Genomic DNA, 16,328 nt, shown 5'->3' with positions numbered 1-16,328 from the left:
GCAACCTGATGTACACCTGATCTCTCAGATGGCACCTCCAGTTAGAATTAATCTCATTTCAAACAGGTAAGTCCACGTTTAATTTGGATACATCTGCGCTGCTCGAAAGCAAACATTGTGGCCCCCACCGGCCACTGAACCAACACCAACAGTGACCATAATGATCTGACCCAAGAACACTGCTCTCCTAATGCTAACGAGTGACCAAACATTTTACAGCTTGTTTAGTGCTGAAGGATGGTCATTTTGCAGGTACAAGCTTTCAAAAACATTGAATGGAATTTTCAACTGGAACACGCCCTGAATCGGAGAATACAAATGCTTCGGCAACAAGTTCCGCAACATACTTTCATGTAACGAACACGGATAACCAATTTATTTACCGTCAGGACATTTGACAGGTAGATTGGAGGCGACAGTTTGACGGTCAGGTAATCGTGGGAATTTTCGCGATGTTTATGGCCATCAGCCATTACATTTAAAGTGGGCTCCAAATCCGGTTTATTCCTTGTTACAGTGAAGTTTGGTTTTTAAATAACCCATACAAGGCGTTATAGTTCAAAACTCTCAAGTACTTGCCGACTTTAGAGTGATTTCAGCGAAAACCAGGACGCCGGAGAACCATTGACAGCGTGGGAATTTTCGCGATGTTTCAGAAGAAGCTGTAATCTCGACCTAACTCGGCATTGTCGTGGTCATTGTCGTCGGGTAAAAGAAAAGTTCGGCGATCTGCTACGACTTTGACAGTCGCCGGCAGTCGCCAAAAAAATCGTCTAAGTGGGACAGACACTTTACTCCCGGGAGGACAAAGATACATGTTAAGTGTTGGGTTGAAGACGTGGGGTTACAGGACCCGGGTCAGATCCGCCACGGGCTGTGAAGGGAAGGACCATGTTGTGGTTGTATCTGCTCCAACACCCACCGCACACAACAGGGCGTCACTGTGCGTGAGAGCAAACGGGTCAGTGGGGGCGGGGCGTCTCCCAGTGAAGTTTCCTGGCGTCCCCTCGCCTCCCTCCCCCCCTCCAGTTAGTTTGCCGCTCGTTGTCTCCGGGGAACATGGAGTTGTGGGCTCTCCCCGAGGTGGTGCTCAGGGTGTTTGGCGTGTTCCCGGTGCTGGCCGTGTTCTGCACCGTCTTTGCCCTGGCCTTTGACTTGATGAAGAGGAGGAAGAAGTGTGGCAACTACCCTCCCGGGCCCCGGGCTCTGCCTTTCCTCGGCAACCTGCTGCAAGTGGATCTGAACAACCCGCACCTGTCATTCGCAAAGGTAAAGACAGCGAGAGTTCAGTTTATTGTCACGGTTTATTGTGCAGTGAAAAGCTTTTGTTGCTTGCTAACCAGTCAGCGGAAAGACAGACGATCCATGCAAGGCGTACGCGTACATGATAACGGGAATAACGTTTAGTGCAAGTTAAAGTCCAGTAAAGTCCGATCAAAGATAGTCCAATGGTCTCCAATGAGATAGACAGCAGCCCAGGACTGCTCTCTAGTTGTTGGTACAGTGGTTCAGTTGCCTGATCATGGCTTCTGATGTTTTTTTCTGCTTCTGCCGTCTCTGTTTGTTGTCGTTCGCCTGACTGGAGTCAGTTGACAGGGCTCACCACGGGGAGGTCGACAACATGACCCCCCAAGAAGAAGAAGAAGAAGAAGAAGAAGCAGCAGATTTCACACATGTCTACCTCTTGCATGAGGGGAGAAGAGGGAGTGGCCAGGGTGCGACTAGCCCATGATTATGCTGCTGGCGTTGCCACGGTGTAAATGGAGTCAATGGAAGGAAGGTTGGTTTGTGTGATGGTGTGGGCTGCGTCCACAATTGTCTGCAATTGCTTGCGGTCTTGGATGGAGCTGTTCCAAAACCATGAATTGATGCACCCCGATAAAATGCTTTGTACGCAACATCTGTAGAAGACATCGGCGGGTGACGTTCCAGGTTGGGACCCTTCTTCGGACTGATTGTAGTAGTCGGCAAATAGCTGGGAAAGAGAGTTGGGCAGGGGAAAGCTTGACTAGTGATAGGTGAGGGGTGGGTGGGTGGGTGGGTGGGGAGGGGGAGGAGTGTTGGCAGATAGGTGGAGTCAATAACAAAGCGAGACATGAAAAAGAAACAAAAGGGTGTCAGATGGGAGACAATAGGAGTAAAGCCTGTGGAATAAACCAGTGCAGCGTCTGGTGAGAACTTAGCGACTGTTCAACGTTGCATTTGGCCTCCGTGAGCGAGTTACAATGACAATGAGATCTGGCGTGACACAATTGATTAATTCTTTTTAGAGATAATGCAATAGCAAATAAATGGTAAGAAAGGCAGTGTAGTTTATGTCGTCTGCATGGACTTTGGTCAAACCTTTTTCAAGTCCCCACTTGGGCAATTGGCCAAAGAGATTGGAGCCATTGGGAGCTAAACCATATAGGCAAATTGGATCAAAATTGGCTTGGTACACGGAAGCAGAGGCTGGTGGTGGAGGGTTCTTCCTGTTACTTGGCTTATCCCTGCTGCCCTGCCTGATTAAATGCACCACATTTGCTATCATCCAGTCATCTAGCACCTCATGTTTGGCCTGTAAAGATTTAAACATTTCTGTCACGGGTCTAGTAAGTTAGAGCAGTCTCTGATACATCTCAGATCCAGAAGATTTTTCCACCTTTAAGCCTGCTAATATATCAAACATCTTCTCATTTATAATATTAAGGTGCCTTTGAATTTCTCTATCTGCCTCCCTGAATTCTCCCGCTATGAAGTCCTTCATCACAGTGAATACAGATCACACATTTTCCACTTTTGCCTACACCCCAAGATCTACTGTGGTTTCTCTGCCTCTCTCTTTATTCAACCCACTCTCGTTCTGTCAGTTTTTTATAGACAATAGACAATAGGTGCAGGAGGAGGCCATTCGGCCCTTCGAGCCAGCACCGCCATTCAATGTGATCATGGCTGATCATTCTCAATCAGTACCCCGTTCCTGCCTTCTCCCCATACCCCCTGACTCTGCTATCCTTAAGAGCTCTATCTAGCTCTCTCTTGAATGCATTCAGAGAATTGGCCTCCACTGCCTTCTGATGCAGAGAATTCCACAGATTCACTATAATTACAATGGAAGGTACTCTCTCAAGGTAACTTGTTGTCCTGTTTACCATAACTGCAGGTTCAGCTAAAAGCCAGTCTGTGAGGATTATGCCATAAAAGTTACTGGCTTTGACCATTAACTGAGAGAAAATCCCCCTTTGAAGTGCCTTGAATTGCGGGTGTGGGGTTCACCACTTGTCATTAGTTTAGTTTCTGTATTCAATGAAGTAAAGAAGTGGAACTGCCAATGCACAGTCTTTGAGACTTAGCAAGTTGATCATTGTGACCTTCCTGTCAACATGTTCCCAGGTCTTTATGGCACTGAAAATCCTACAGATTGCTTAGTCCTGTCTCATGGTGCACAATATTAACATAATTGTATACTTTGAGAAAGAGCATTGGTTGAACAGATGACGAACCCGCACCACAAGGAGGGCCTGGGTTATTCTCTCAATTTCTGTAGACTCTATTAGACAATAGACGATAGACAATAGACAATAGGTGCAGGAGTAGGCCATTCAGCCCTTTGAGCCAGCACCGCCATTCAATGCGATCATGGCTGATCACTCTCAATCAGTACCCCGTTCCTGCCTTCTCCCCATACCCCCTCACTCCACTATCCTTAAGAGCTCTATCCAGCTCTCTCTTGAAAGCATCCAACGAACTGGCCTCCACTGCCTTCTGAGGCAGAGAATTCCACACCTTCACCACTCTCTGACTGAAAAAGTTCTTCCTCATCTCCGTTCTAAATGGCCTACCCCTTATTCTTAAACTGTGGCCCCTTGTTCTGGACTCCCCCAACATTGGGAACATGTTTCCTGCCTCTAATGTGTCCAATCCCCTAATTATCTTATACGTTTCAATAAGATCCCACCTCATCCTTCTAAATTCCAGTGTATACAAGCCCAATCGCTCCAGCCTTTCAACATACGACAGTCCCGCCATTCCGGGAATTAACCTAGTGAACCTGTCTAACGACTGGCTGAAAACAAATCGGAATGAAACAATATTCCTGCAACCTCCATCCAGGTATTGTGTTCGCAAAGTATGGTGACTGGTGGAAAGGACAGAGAAGATTTGCACTTTCGACACTAAAAAACTTTGGGCTCGGAAAGAAGTCTCTTGAATTGCGAATTGCAGAAGAGGCTGGATTTTTAAGCCAAGCCTTTGAAGGTGAACAAGGTGAGTTAATTCAGAGGAAGCCACTGCCTTATTTCATTGTCGCAGTACTGTGGGAATTTTCACGCTTTGGCAAAGCCCGTGTGTAACAGGAATGTATGATTTAATGGGCATTTTGAAAAGATCCATCAGTTTAAGCTCAAATCCTGTCTGATCAAAACATCTCCAGTTTTCCTGCACTTTTGCCAATGGAAGAGAGAGAATTGGACCAGAGTTGCCATTGGGAGGGGGGAGGGGAATAAAAGAGCTGTTTCACCTTTCTCTTGAAGATAGATATGGGTTTACCTGAGAGGGATGACACTGTTTGACAGCTGCTTCTGATGGAGCTCTGAAGCAAATCTCAACCATTTGCATTGATGGTGCCTGTCCTACGTGACGAGTTTCCAATCTGTTTCATAGGAGTGCACCCAGACCAACCTAGGTCCATTAGGCCATGTGACTGAACATTTGATCAAAGGTTTTGAGCAGTATCTGAATGGCAGAGAGTTAGACATGTGAAGTGGTATGGACCTGGAAGTTGTCAGGTTTAGAGAACACAAGTAGGAGCAGAAAAAAATCCCTCCTTTGTGGATTATCTGAACTTTGGCCTTTACTCATAAACCCATCCAACCCCTTAATTGTACTGTGGTCTGAAAATGAACGGGGAACCCGTGCAGCTGAAGGGGTAATGTAACTGATGAAGGATACAAAAAGGCCCAGAATTAGGGGAAAGAGTGTTGCGGTGCTGGAGAAGGGTTGCAGAGATGGGACAAATCCCATGGAGGGACTGAGCATTTTAGGTGGTGGATTTGCTGAATCTCATAAGAAGGTTTGCATGAAGGATGTGGGCAACAGGTTTGAAAGAGTTCATGTTTAAGGAAGGTGGAATACAAAGACTGGCTAGGAGAGCATTGAAGAACCAAGGCTGTATAAGTGAGAACCTTATGTGCTGTTAAGCAGTGTTCCAAATGACTGGAAATGGGAACCTTATGAAAAAGCAACCATGAGCAGTTTGTGCCAACAGTAGAAAGTATAGCAGTCATGAAACCCTCATCTTATGTCAGCTGATGAATGACTGTTTCTTCAGAGTTTAATTGTTTCTACCGTCATTACTTTGGAAAAATAACTTATAATACCTTTCCATTTATTCAGATTGCCCTTTTGATCCACACTTCCACTTAACTTATGCGACTGCAAATATTATCTGTTCGATTATCTTTGGGGAACGTTTTGAATATCGTGACGAAAAGTTCCTTACATTTTTACACATGCTTGAAGAAAGCTTCATATTGGAAGGTGGATTTTGGGGCCAGGTAAGGCAGGTTGCTCATTTGACGATGAACCACTTGTAGGCAATGTAAGGCTCTGCCTTTCAGTCCATCTCAAATGTATTCCAGGCGGTGATAGGAGACTGAAAAGAACTGAGTAAATATTATAGATGGGTAATTTGCAGCCGAACCAGACGGTTCTGATATAAACAGGGGAAGCAAGTTATGTGAAGTTGTTGAGATTGATATTGAGTTCAGAAGGTTGGAATATGTCTGGATGGAGGTCGAGGTATTATGCCTCAAGTTTACGTTGGTCCTCATTATAACATTACAGGAGGCCGCAGACACACAAGTTGGAGTGGGAATGTAACCTTTATTTGAGTTCTCTCTGTAATTTCACTAACACTGCCTGATCTACTAAGCCTTACCTTTACATAACATAACATAACATAACATAACAAAACTTTATTGTCACTTGGCACAAACACCGAACGAAATTTCAGCAGTCACAAGACACAGCAAAAAAAGAAAAGAACACAGGACACACGACCCCAACACAAACATCCATCACAGTGACTCCAAACACCCCCTCACTGTGATGGAGGCAACAAAACTTCCCCTCTCTTCCCCCCGCACCCACGGACAGACAGCTCGACCCCTACCGAGGCAACCTGCTCCTTTTTTTATGTTCTCTCTCTCATTAATGACCCTCATTGACCTATTAACCAAATGGCTTCATCCGCCGTTAATAAAACCAATAATTAATAAGTTCATCCTACTCCCTGTGTCCTATCCACCCCACCTCCCATCCCCCCTCCCTCTCCCTACCTCCCCTTCCCTCTCCCTCCCTCCCTCCCTCCCCTTCCCCCTCCCTCCCTCCCTCCCTCCCTCCCTCCCTCCCTCCCTCCCTCCCTCCCTCCCTCCCTCCCTCCCTCCCTCCCTCCCTCCCTCCCTCCCTCCCTCCCTCCCTCCCTCCCTCCCTCCCTCCCTCCCTCCCTCCCTCCCTCCCTCCTTCCCTCCCTCCCTCCCTCCCTCCTTCCCTCCCCCTCCCTCCCTCCCTCCCTCCCTCCCCCTCCCTCCTCTCTCCATCCTTCCCCTCCCTCCTCCCTCCCATGGCAGGCCAGACAATAATAAACCCACATCTTCCATCGCATCCTGGCTCACATTATCTCAGTGAAAACCAAATTTTTGTTCATTCACAAGTTCACGTTATAGGAGTAGAATTAGGCCATCACCCATCGAGTCTACTCTGCCCTTCAATCATGGCTGATCTCTGCCTCAAATCCCTTTTTCTTGCCTTCTCCCCTTCACCCTTGACACCCATTCTAGAATTTGTTTATCTCTGCCTTAAAAATATCCATTGACTTGGCCTCCGCAGGCCTCTGTGACACTGAGTTCTACAGATTAACTACCCTCTGACTAAAGAAGTTCCTCCTCACCTTCTTTCTAAAAGAGCGTCTTGTAATTCTGAGGCTACGGCCTCTTATCCTAGACTCTCCCACCACTGGAAACATCCTTTCCATATCCACTCTATCTATGCCTTTCATTATTCTGTAAGTTTCAATGAGGTCCCCTCTCAACTTTCTAAACTCCAGCGAGCACAGGCCCAGTGCTGTCAAAAGCTCATCATATGCTAACCCACTCATTCCTGGAATCATTCTTGTAAACCTCCTCTGGACCCTCTCCAGACCAGCACATCCTTCCCCAAATTTGTTCACAGTACTCCAAATGCGGCCTGACTGGAGCCTTACGGAGCCTCAGCATTACATCTCAGTGTTTGAATTCCAGTCCTCTTTAGTTTAGTTTCTAGTTTAGAGATACAGTGTGGAAACAGGCCCTTCGGCCCACTGGGTCCGCAGCGACCTGCGACCCCCGCATATTAACCCTATCCTACACCCACTGGGGACAATTTTTACATTTACCAAGCAAATTAACCTACAAACCTGCACGTCTTTGGACTGCTGAAGACGTTGATGGAAGATGCATGTGTAGAGACAAAAGAGGAGCTTGCCGGCTTTATGGAGGACAGAGATGTGTGGTGTGTCCATCAACATGCCTGTCGGAAACCAGCACCACTGCGTCGCTCATGTTTTCAACAATTTTAATTAATTCATTAAATTAATTTGGAGTGTGGGAGGAAGCCAAAGATCTCGGAGAAAACACACGCAGGTCACGAGGAGAACGTACAAACTCCGTATAGACAACACTCGTAGTCGGGATCAAACCCGGGTCTCCGGCACTGCATTCGCTGTAAGGCAGCAACTCTACCACTGCACCACCGTGGCCGCTCTTGATATAAATGCTAGCATTGAATTTGCTTTCCTACTACCGATTCAACTTGCAAATGAACTTTTTGGGAGTCCTGTACCAGCACTCTCATGTCCCTTTGCACCTCTGATTTCTGAATTAGAAAATAATCTACCATCTTTATTCTTATTACCAAAATGCATGGCTCTGCACTTTGCTTTACTCAATTTAATCCGCCACTTCTGTGCCCACTCTCCTAAACTGTCCAAGTCCTTCTGCAGAGTCCTTGCTTCCTGTACACCAGCTGCCCCTCCAACGATCTTAGCATCATCTGCAAACTTGCCCAAAAAGCCTTCAATCCCCTTATGAACACGAATGTTTTAAATTTCAAGTCCTGTTTTTGTTTCAGCTGATGAATACCTTCCCTTTTGTTCAATACCTCCCGGGCCCACAAAACAAAATACATGAAAATCACGATAAAGCCATTCGGTTTTTGGAAGAAAGAATCACAAGGCACAAAGAGTCATGGGATCCAGATAATCCCAGGGACTTCATTGATGCTTTCTTTACACAACGGGAGAAGGTAGGTGATGATTACTGGGGTATTCCAAGCACCATACATTACGTCGTGTTTTCCATTCCTTTCCCATGTTGTCTCCTTGGCGGGAAAGGGTCTGTAATTGCTGTGCCCTACACTTGTTGACCTGTCCTTCCTTAGATTGTGAAGCCAGAAACAATATTCCAGGCGCAGATTCACCAGGGATGTATATAGTGGAGCAAAATATCTCTATAGTTGTACTCAAATCCTCTTGCTACATTTAGCTTAGTTTATTTTAGAGAAACAGTGCGGAAACAGGCCCTTCGGCCCACCGAGTCCGCGCCGTCCAGCGATCCCCGCACATTAACACTACCCTACACACACTCGGGACAATTTACACATACACCAAGCCAATTACCCGACATACCTGTACGTCTTTGGAGTGCGGGAGGAAACCGAAGATCTCGGAGAAAACCCACGTAGTCACTGGGAGAACATACAAACTCTGTAAAGGCAGACCCGTAGTCGGGATCGAACCCGGGTCTCCAGCGCTGCAGGCTCTGTAAGACAGCAACTCTACCGCTGCACCACCGCGCCGCCCTTTACCTTCTGAATTAATTGTGTATCTGCATGTTCTTTATCATAGATTAATCATGGAGTTTGCATTACAGAATCAGTCCATACTAACTATTGTATAATCTCAACTGGTCCCATTGCCATGCATTTGGTCCATAATGCACCCATTTCTCTCTGAACACCAGTCTTTTCAATTCTTCACCTGTAAGCAGCCTGCCTTTCCATTATCCATCAATGTGGAGCTTCCTCATCATATTCTGTCTGCCATTTCCTCACCTGTTCACGTCTCCTGTTTATATCCCCTGAAGCCTCTCTGCATCATTTTCACAGCTGACATTGTGCAATGCTTTGTACCACTTGGATCTTCAATTACATGGTTCGTTGATGCCCATCAATTTCAGATCAACAGCTCTCTGCTTTTGCCTGATTCTCTTCTCTCCGTGTACTCTGTCTAATCCAGTCCTGATCCCGAGGACCTTTTTCAAGTCTCCTCTCAACCCTCATCAAGATCTCAACTGGAATTTTTTCTCAGGCCCTTGACATCTTCCTTGAATGTTCAGGCCAGAATTGGATGTTCAACTCCAGTTGTCACCACACCAGTGTATTATACCATTTCAAGGCACTTTTAACACAGGATGGCTGACTTCAGCACTGTTTCCATGATCTATCTTTGATTCTGCATCTTAACACTGGTTCTCTTATTTGGGTCTCAGATGAAACACAGCCCCAACACAAGTTTCCCAGAGTCCAACATGAAGGGGACATTATTTAGCCTTTTTGCTGCAGGTACAGAGACCACCTCCACCACCCTGAACTGGGCCTTGCTCTTCATGGTGCTCCATCCTGATGTACAGTGTAAGTGCAACAAATTCTCTCTTATCATGAATATCTTTGTGTTGATAGGAGATATGGAGGAGCAGTGCGACAGTATCAAAAAACAGCAGAAGCGTATTAGGAAAGGTATCATAAAATAATTTAGAGTCATAGAGTCATATAGTGTGGAAACAGGCCCTTTGGCCCAACTTATCCACATTGACCAACATGTCCCATCTACACAAGTTCTAACTGCTTGAGTTTGGCCCATATCCTTCTAAACCTATCCGATCCATTCACACGTCCAAATGTTTCTTAAACATTGCAAATGTATCCTCCTCAACGACCTCCTGTGGCAGTTTGTTCCATACACCCACCACCCTATGTGTGTAAAAAACCCGTTACCCCTCAGGTTCCTATTAGATCTCCCCCTCGCCCCCCTCTCCTTAAACCTACGTCCTCTGGTTCTCAATTCTTCTACCTGGGGCAAGAGACTTAGGTAGAGTTTAGAGATGTAGTGTGATAACAGGTCCTTTGTGTCCGCACCGACCATCCTGTTGCTGACTAATTTGTCTCTCCTTAAATGACTTTTAGGGAACAACAATTTTTCCAAACATTACCTCAGCCTTGTATGATGAAGACGTTTGGTTGACTCCACGTGAGTTTAATCCGGGACATTTCCTGAATTCGGACGGGATGTTCGTGAAGCCGGAAGCTTTCATCCCATTCTCTGCAGGTAATGTGGGATTCATGGGTTGTTAAATGTATTGAACGAGATTATTAGAATGTATTAAAAACTGTGGTTATGGATATCCAGCTCGATCTTCTGCACTATGTGGAAGTAGTGGAGGAGCTTGCTCCTGGATTTATATGGTTCAGTTCATTAACATCTAAATTTAAGTCAAATGTTAAAATACTTAATGGTCAGCTAAGTGCTGAAAGAGCACATTTTATGTTGACAAAGTGAGATAAATGAGCATTTGCTTAAGTGTGTAGGAAAGAACTGCAGATGCCGGTTTAAATCGAAGGTAGACACAAAATGTTGGAGTAACGCAACGTGACAGGCAGCATCTCTGGAGTGAAGGAATGGGTGACGTTTCGGGTCGAGACACCTGACAACAGTCAGAAGAAGGGTCGTGACCTGAAACATCACCTATTCCTTCTCTCCACAGAAGCTGCCTGTCCTGCTGCGTTACTCCAGCATTTTGTGTCTACCTCCGAGCATTTGATTAACATTGATAAAGGCTGGGAGTGAACTGCTTCCGTGAGAGATTAACCGGGGTTGGTTTAGGCAGGATGACATTGGGATTCTGGACTGTGGGGAACTAAAATCCAAGAAGTGCATTAAATTCCTTACACTGCTGTGTCTAATCATGAGCAGACTGCAAAAACACGCAGTAACATAACACCATTCAGATCCTCCTGCCAGTTACACTAGGAATGGGTCTGGGGAATTTCTTAGCCAGAGTGGGAATTGGCAAATTTGCTTCACATAATCTGGGACTTCAGGATCTGATCACACCACAGTTGTACAGCAATGGGGCAGCAATATGCAGCAACTCATTCCTGTACAGTCAGTGTGAACCTGCCAGTGCCCCTCCCGGGTCACTAACCACTCTTACTCTCACCCCACAGGTCACCGTGTGTGTTTGGGGGAGCAGCTGGCAAAGAAGGAGCTCTTTATATTCTTCACGTCCTTGCTCCAACACTTCACCTTCTTTCTCCCGGAAAACGAACCACGGCCGAACTTCAGGGAAGCAAAATATGGAATTACCCTCTGTTCACCCCCCTATCGTCTCTGTGTTAAAACCAGATGAGGTGTAATGGAGAGAAAACGAGGGCATCCATTCTTCTCTGACGTTCATGTAATCAAATCACAAACACATTGATTTTTTTTAGGTATGCTAATAGTTTAAAAATTGTTAAGTATGAAAATCATATATACTGTATCTTATTCCAAATGTCGCTTTCAGGGGGCAGTTCTGCTCTGAGGCAGGCCCCACTAGGTACAAGGAACCAAACTGGTTCAACCTGGACCATCTGCAGACAGTTGGGAGGAGACTCTCCACAGAGGGTTCTCCCTTCACTGTGGAGAAACAAAGAACTGCAGATGCCGGTTTATACCAAAGATAGACACAAAGTGATTGATCAACTCAGCGGGTCAGGCAGCATCTCTGGAGAAAAGCGATAGCTCTTCCCGACCCAAAACATCACCTGTTCTTTTTGTCCAGAGATGCTGCCTGGCCCGCTGAGTTACTCCAGCACTTCTCCCTTCAGTTACTGGCTTTTTCATCCAAGCCCGAGGTGTGTTGTGACCAAACATTGGGTAATCAATTTGCACTGGGGGGATGAAAGTGGTTTAATGCCCAGTCACCAGGGGGGATGAAAGTGGTTTAATGCCCCGTCACCTGGCTTGCCCCATCATCTGTATCATCCCTTCAGGACAGTCAATCTGCAAGTGCTTTGGTCACCTGGCTAGAAACTAAACCACGTGTGTCACAGTACTGGACAGTCCAAGATATTTCCATATAATCTTATTACCTTGGTTGAGGCTTTTCAGTCCATTGCGTCTATGCTAGCCTATATAGTAATCCCATTCCTACATTCATTATCTTTGTACGTATTCTTTCTGCAATCCCATGAACTCCTTCCAAATTCTACCATCACCTGCTCCATGGGCAACCTGCAACTGCCACCTGATCTTCTGATATGCCTGTTATAGGATGAGATCCATATGGTCACAGTGAGAACATGCACACTCCACATGTGCATGTCAGGATTGAACCCGGAGGTCAGGACTGAACCTGGGCCACTGGAACTGTGAGGCAGCAGCTTTACTAACAGTGCCATGATGACATCCCCATAAAAATTAATCAGCAATTGGGAACTTCATGGCAATTGTATGAAGTCGGTCATTTTCTCCATGGGATCCTCTGTGAGTCTGACTTGCTCATGCACGGATGGCCCTGGAATCGTACAGTGGTGTCCTATGCTATGCGGCTTTTGTAATTGTCATTCATGCATCTCCTTGGGCATCTGTACACAAGCGGTTAGTACCAGGGCCCGGGGGTGGAGTTTCTAAGCAACGTACTTAAAGGGACGAATCGTGGGGACATCTCAGATTGGTGCTACACCACCAACTCAGATATCGCCATTGCAGTAAGAATACACAGAACCTCCTTCAGGTTCCTTGGGCACCATATCTGAGGAAGGATGTGCTGGCCCTGGAGAGGGCCCAGAGGATGTTTACAAGAATGATCCCAGGAATGAGTAAGTTAACACAATGAGCATTTGACAGCACTGGGCCTGTACTCACTGGAGTTTGGAAGAATGAGGGGGTACCTCATTGAAACATGAAACATACCAAATAGTGAAAGGCTTGGAGAGAGTGGATGTGGAGAGGATGTTTCCACTAGTGGGAGAGTCTAGGACTAGAGGTCATAGAATAGAATAGTAGAATAGTTCCTTTATTGTCATTGTAACATGAGCCATGTACAACGAAATTGTAAAATGTCAGCCAGTCAGTGCACCATTCAAACATTTCTAAAAGCTAACGATACATACAAGGTAAAATATTTTAAAAAAGATAAACAACTAAAATAAATATCATGAAAATAGCACGCATAAACACCCAACCCTACATCCTTCTGTCGATTTCACAGTCTCTTATTATGTATCGCCCCTGCGTTCCTTGGCGGCTACATTTAGTGCCTTTATAGCAGTGGGGTAAAAACTATTTTTAAGTCTGTTTGTCCTTGTCCTTGTAGATCTGTACCGTCTGCCTGACGGTAACAGTTCAAACAGGGAGTGTCCGGGGTGGGAAATGTCCTTTATAATACTCTGGGATTTTTTGATGCAGCGGGAACTGTGTAAGTCCTCCAAGGTAAGTAGAGGGCAGCCGACAATCCTCTGGGCGTTGTCAATGGCCCTCTGGAGCGCTTTCCTCTGAGCCGCTGTGCAGCTGGTGTACCATACGCATACACAGTATGTTAGGATGCTCTCAATGTAGCACCGATAAAAGGACAACAGCAGTCTCTGAGTGATGTTATTCTTCCTGAGCACCCTCAGGAAGTGCAGTCTCTGCTGGACCTTTTTCAGCAGCGCAGAGGTGTTCACGCTCCACGTCAGGTCCTCCTCAATATGGATTCCCAGGAAGCGGAAATCCGCCACCCTCTCCACACAGTCCCCTCTGATAGTTAATGGTACCATGTCCGTTTTATTCTTTCTGAAGTCTATTATTATTTCCTTTGTCTTTAAGGTGTTGAGGAGCAGGTTATTTTCTCCACACCACACTGTCAGCTGCTCCGCCTCATCCCGGTAGGCGTACTCGTCCCCCCCGGTGATGAGTCCCACCACCGTAGTGTCATCCGCAAATTTGACAATGGTGTTGCTGTGGTGGGCGGGGGTGCAGTCATGTGTATAGATGGTGTAGAGCAGGGGGCTCAGCACGCAGCCCTGTGGAGAGCCGGTACTGAGGCTGAGGGCCGTGGATGTGTGATGGCCCACTCTGACTCTCTGGCTGCGAGCTGACAGGAAGCTATTTATCCACATGCAGGTGGAGTGTGGAAGTCCCAAGTCCCCCAGTTTGTCCACCAGTTAATGGGGAAGGATGGTATTAAAGGCAGAGCTGTAGTCCACAAAGAGCATCCGCACGTAGCTCCCCGGCTGCTCCAGGTGGAACAGTGCAGCATGGAGGGCTGTGGCTATAGCGTCCTCTGTGGATCTATTCGCTCTGTACGCAAACTGGTGGGGGTCAAAGCTTCGGGGCAGGAGTGATGTGATATGACCCCGGACCAGTTTTTCAAAACACTTCATCACCACTGGTGTGAGTGCGACTGGCCGGTAGTCGTTGAGGCTGGAAATGTGGGGTTTTTTGGGCAAGGGGACTATGATTGCGGACTTCAGACAGGATGGAACAGTGGACTGGGCCAGAGACTGGTTGAAAATCCTCGTACAGACTCCAGCCAGCTGGTCAGCGCAGTCCTTCAGCACGCGTCCAGAGACGCCGTCGGGTCCAGTAGCCTTCCTTGGATTGATGGCCCGCAGCGTGCGCCTCACCTCATGCTCCTCTATCTTGAGGGTTAGGCTGCTGTGGACCATGTGGTGTGATATGGCTGTCTCGGGTGGCTCCACTTCAAAGCGAGCAAAGAAGAGGTTCAGCTCCTCTGCCAACGAGGCGTCACCTTCAGCAGCTCCAAGGTTGGTCTTATAGTTGGTTAGATACTGGATCCCCTGCCACACCTGCCTGCTGTTGTTACTGTCCAGGTGGTCCTCTATCTTCCTCCTGTAGTCTAATTTGGCCTCTCTGATGCCTCTCTTCAGGTTAGCTCGGGCCATGCTGTATAAAGCCCTATCGCCAGACCTAAAAGCAGTGTTCCTCTCTTTTAACAGCCGCTGGACCTCCTGGGTCATCCAGGGCTTCTGGTTGGGGTAGACCCGGATGCGTTTGTCCACTGTGACAGTGTCCATGCAGTTTTTAATGTAACATAGTACACTGTCTGTGAACACCTCCAGGTCCCGGTGTTCAAACACATCCCAGTTGGTCCTGTCGAAGCAGTCCTGCAGCTGCTGAGATGCACCATCAGGCCAAGTTGTGATGGTCTTTGTGATGGTAGGAGCGGTTTTCCTGAGGGGGGCATATGCAGGAATTAAAAACAGGGACATATGGTCCGACTGACCCAGGTGTGGTAGTTGTCTAGCCCTGTAGCCCAGCTTGATGTTGGAGTAGACCTTGTCCAGTGTGTTAGCTCCTCTTGTAGCACATTTAACATGCTGATAGAATTTGGGGAGCATTTTCTTCAAGTCCGCGTGGTTAAAGTCCCCTGCTATGATGTGAACACCGTCAGGATATATGCTCTGTTGACTGCTAGTGCTACCATACAAATATCCGATAGCCGAGTTAGCATTAGCATCCGGTGGTATGTACACAGCAGTTATCATGACAACAGTAAACTCTCTAGGGAGATAAATGGGCCTGCATTTAACAGTCACATACTCCAGGTCCGGGGAGCAGTGACTGTCTACAATCACTGTGTTTGTACACCAGGTGTTGTTCACGTACACACAGAGCCCTCCACCTCTGCTCTTACCAGAGTCTCTTGTCCTGTCATGACGCTGTGCTGTGTAGCCTGCTAGCTCGATAGCAGAGTCCGGAATGAAAGAATGAAGCCAGGTCTCCGTGATCAACAGGATACAGCTGTCCTTCACGGCGTTGTTAGCTGCAGTCTGCAGCCTAAGTTCATCCATCTTGTTAGCGAGGGATCTGGCGTTCGTTAGAAACAGGCTGGGAAGCGGTGGTTTCAGTGGCTGCCTCCGTAGCCTGACCAGAGCGCCGGCCCTGCCGCCTCGCTTTTGCCTTCTCTCTCTGCGCCGCCTTCGCCTCCTCCCCGCGGGGATGGTGATCCACGGAGAGTCGGGGCTCCTCGCTATGTCCGCCGGGATCTTGTATGAGCGGACAAACTCGGCGGTAACCCCCCATTCGCGACCGGCTCCAATCCTAAGAAGATCCTGCCGGCCGTAGACGTTGTTCGCCCGACAGTAAGTACACAGGGCACAAAACAACACGCACACATACACATACACATACACATACACAAAAAACACGAGCACTGACCGGGAGGACATCGAGCCGCTGCAACTGTGTGCGCCGCCCCCTTCAAATAGCC

The 16,328-nt window shown here is 47.2% G+C and overlaps 1 protein-coding gene across 1 annotated transcript; it reads left to right on the top strand.

Annotated features, from left to right (window-relative positions):
* The first annotated feature begins 1,059 nt into the window (after positions 1-1,059).
* Positions 1,060-11,480, top strand: LOC144606146 (cytochrome P450 2D3-like). Its single transcript, XM_078421943.1, has 8 exons — positions 1,060-1,269; positions 3,143-3,158; positions 4,093-4,245; positions 5,374-5,534; positions 8,146-8,319; positions 9,564-9,698; positions 10,258-10,399; positions 11,299-11,480. Exons 1-8 carry the CDS (start codon positions 1,060-1,062, stop codon positions 11,478-11,480), a joined length of 1,173 nt encoding a protein of 390 aa, XP_078278069.1.
* Positions 11,481-16,328: the final 4,848 nt, after the last annotated feature.

This window comes from Rhinoraja longicauda, chromosome 26, assembly GCF_053455715.1.
Source record: "Rhinoraja longicauda isolate Sanriku21f chromosome 26, sRhiLon1.1, whole genome shotgun sequence".
NCBI classification, from domain to species: Eukaryota; Metazoa; Chordata; class Chondrichthyes; order Rajiformes; family Arhynchobatidae; genus Rhinoraja; species Rhinoraja longicauda.
This window is presented reverse-complemented; position numbering and strand designations above follow the sequence as displayed.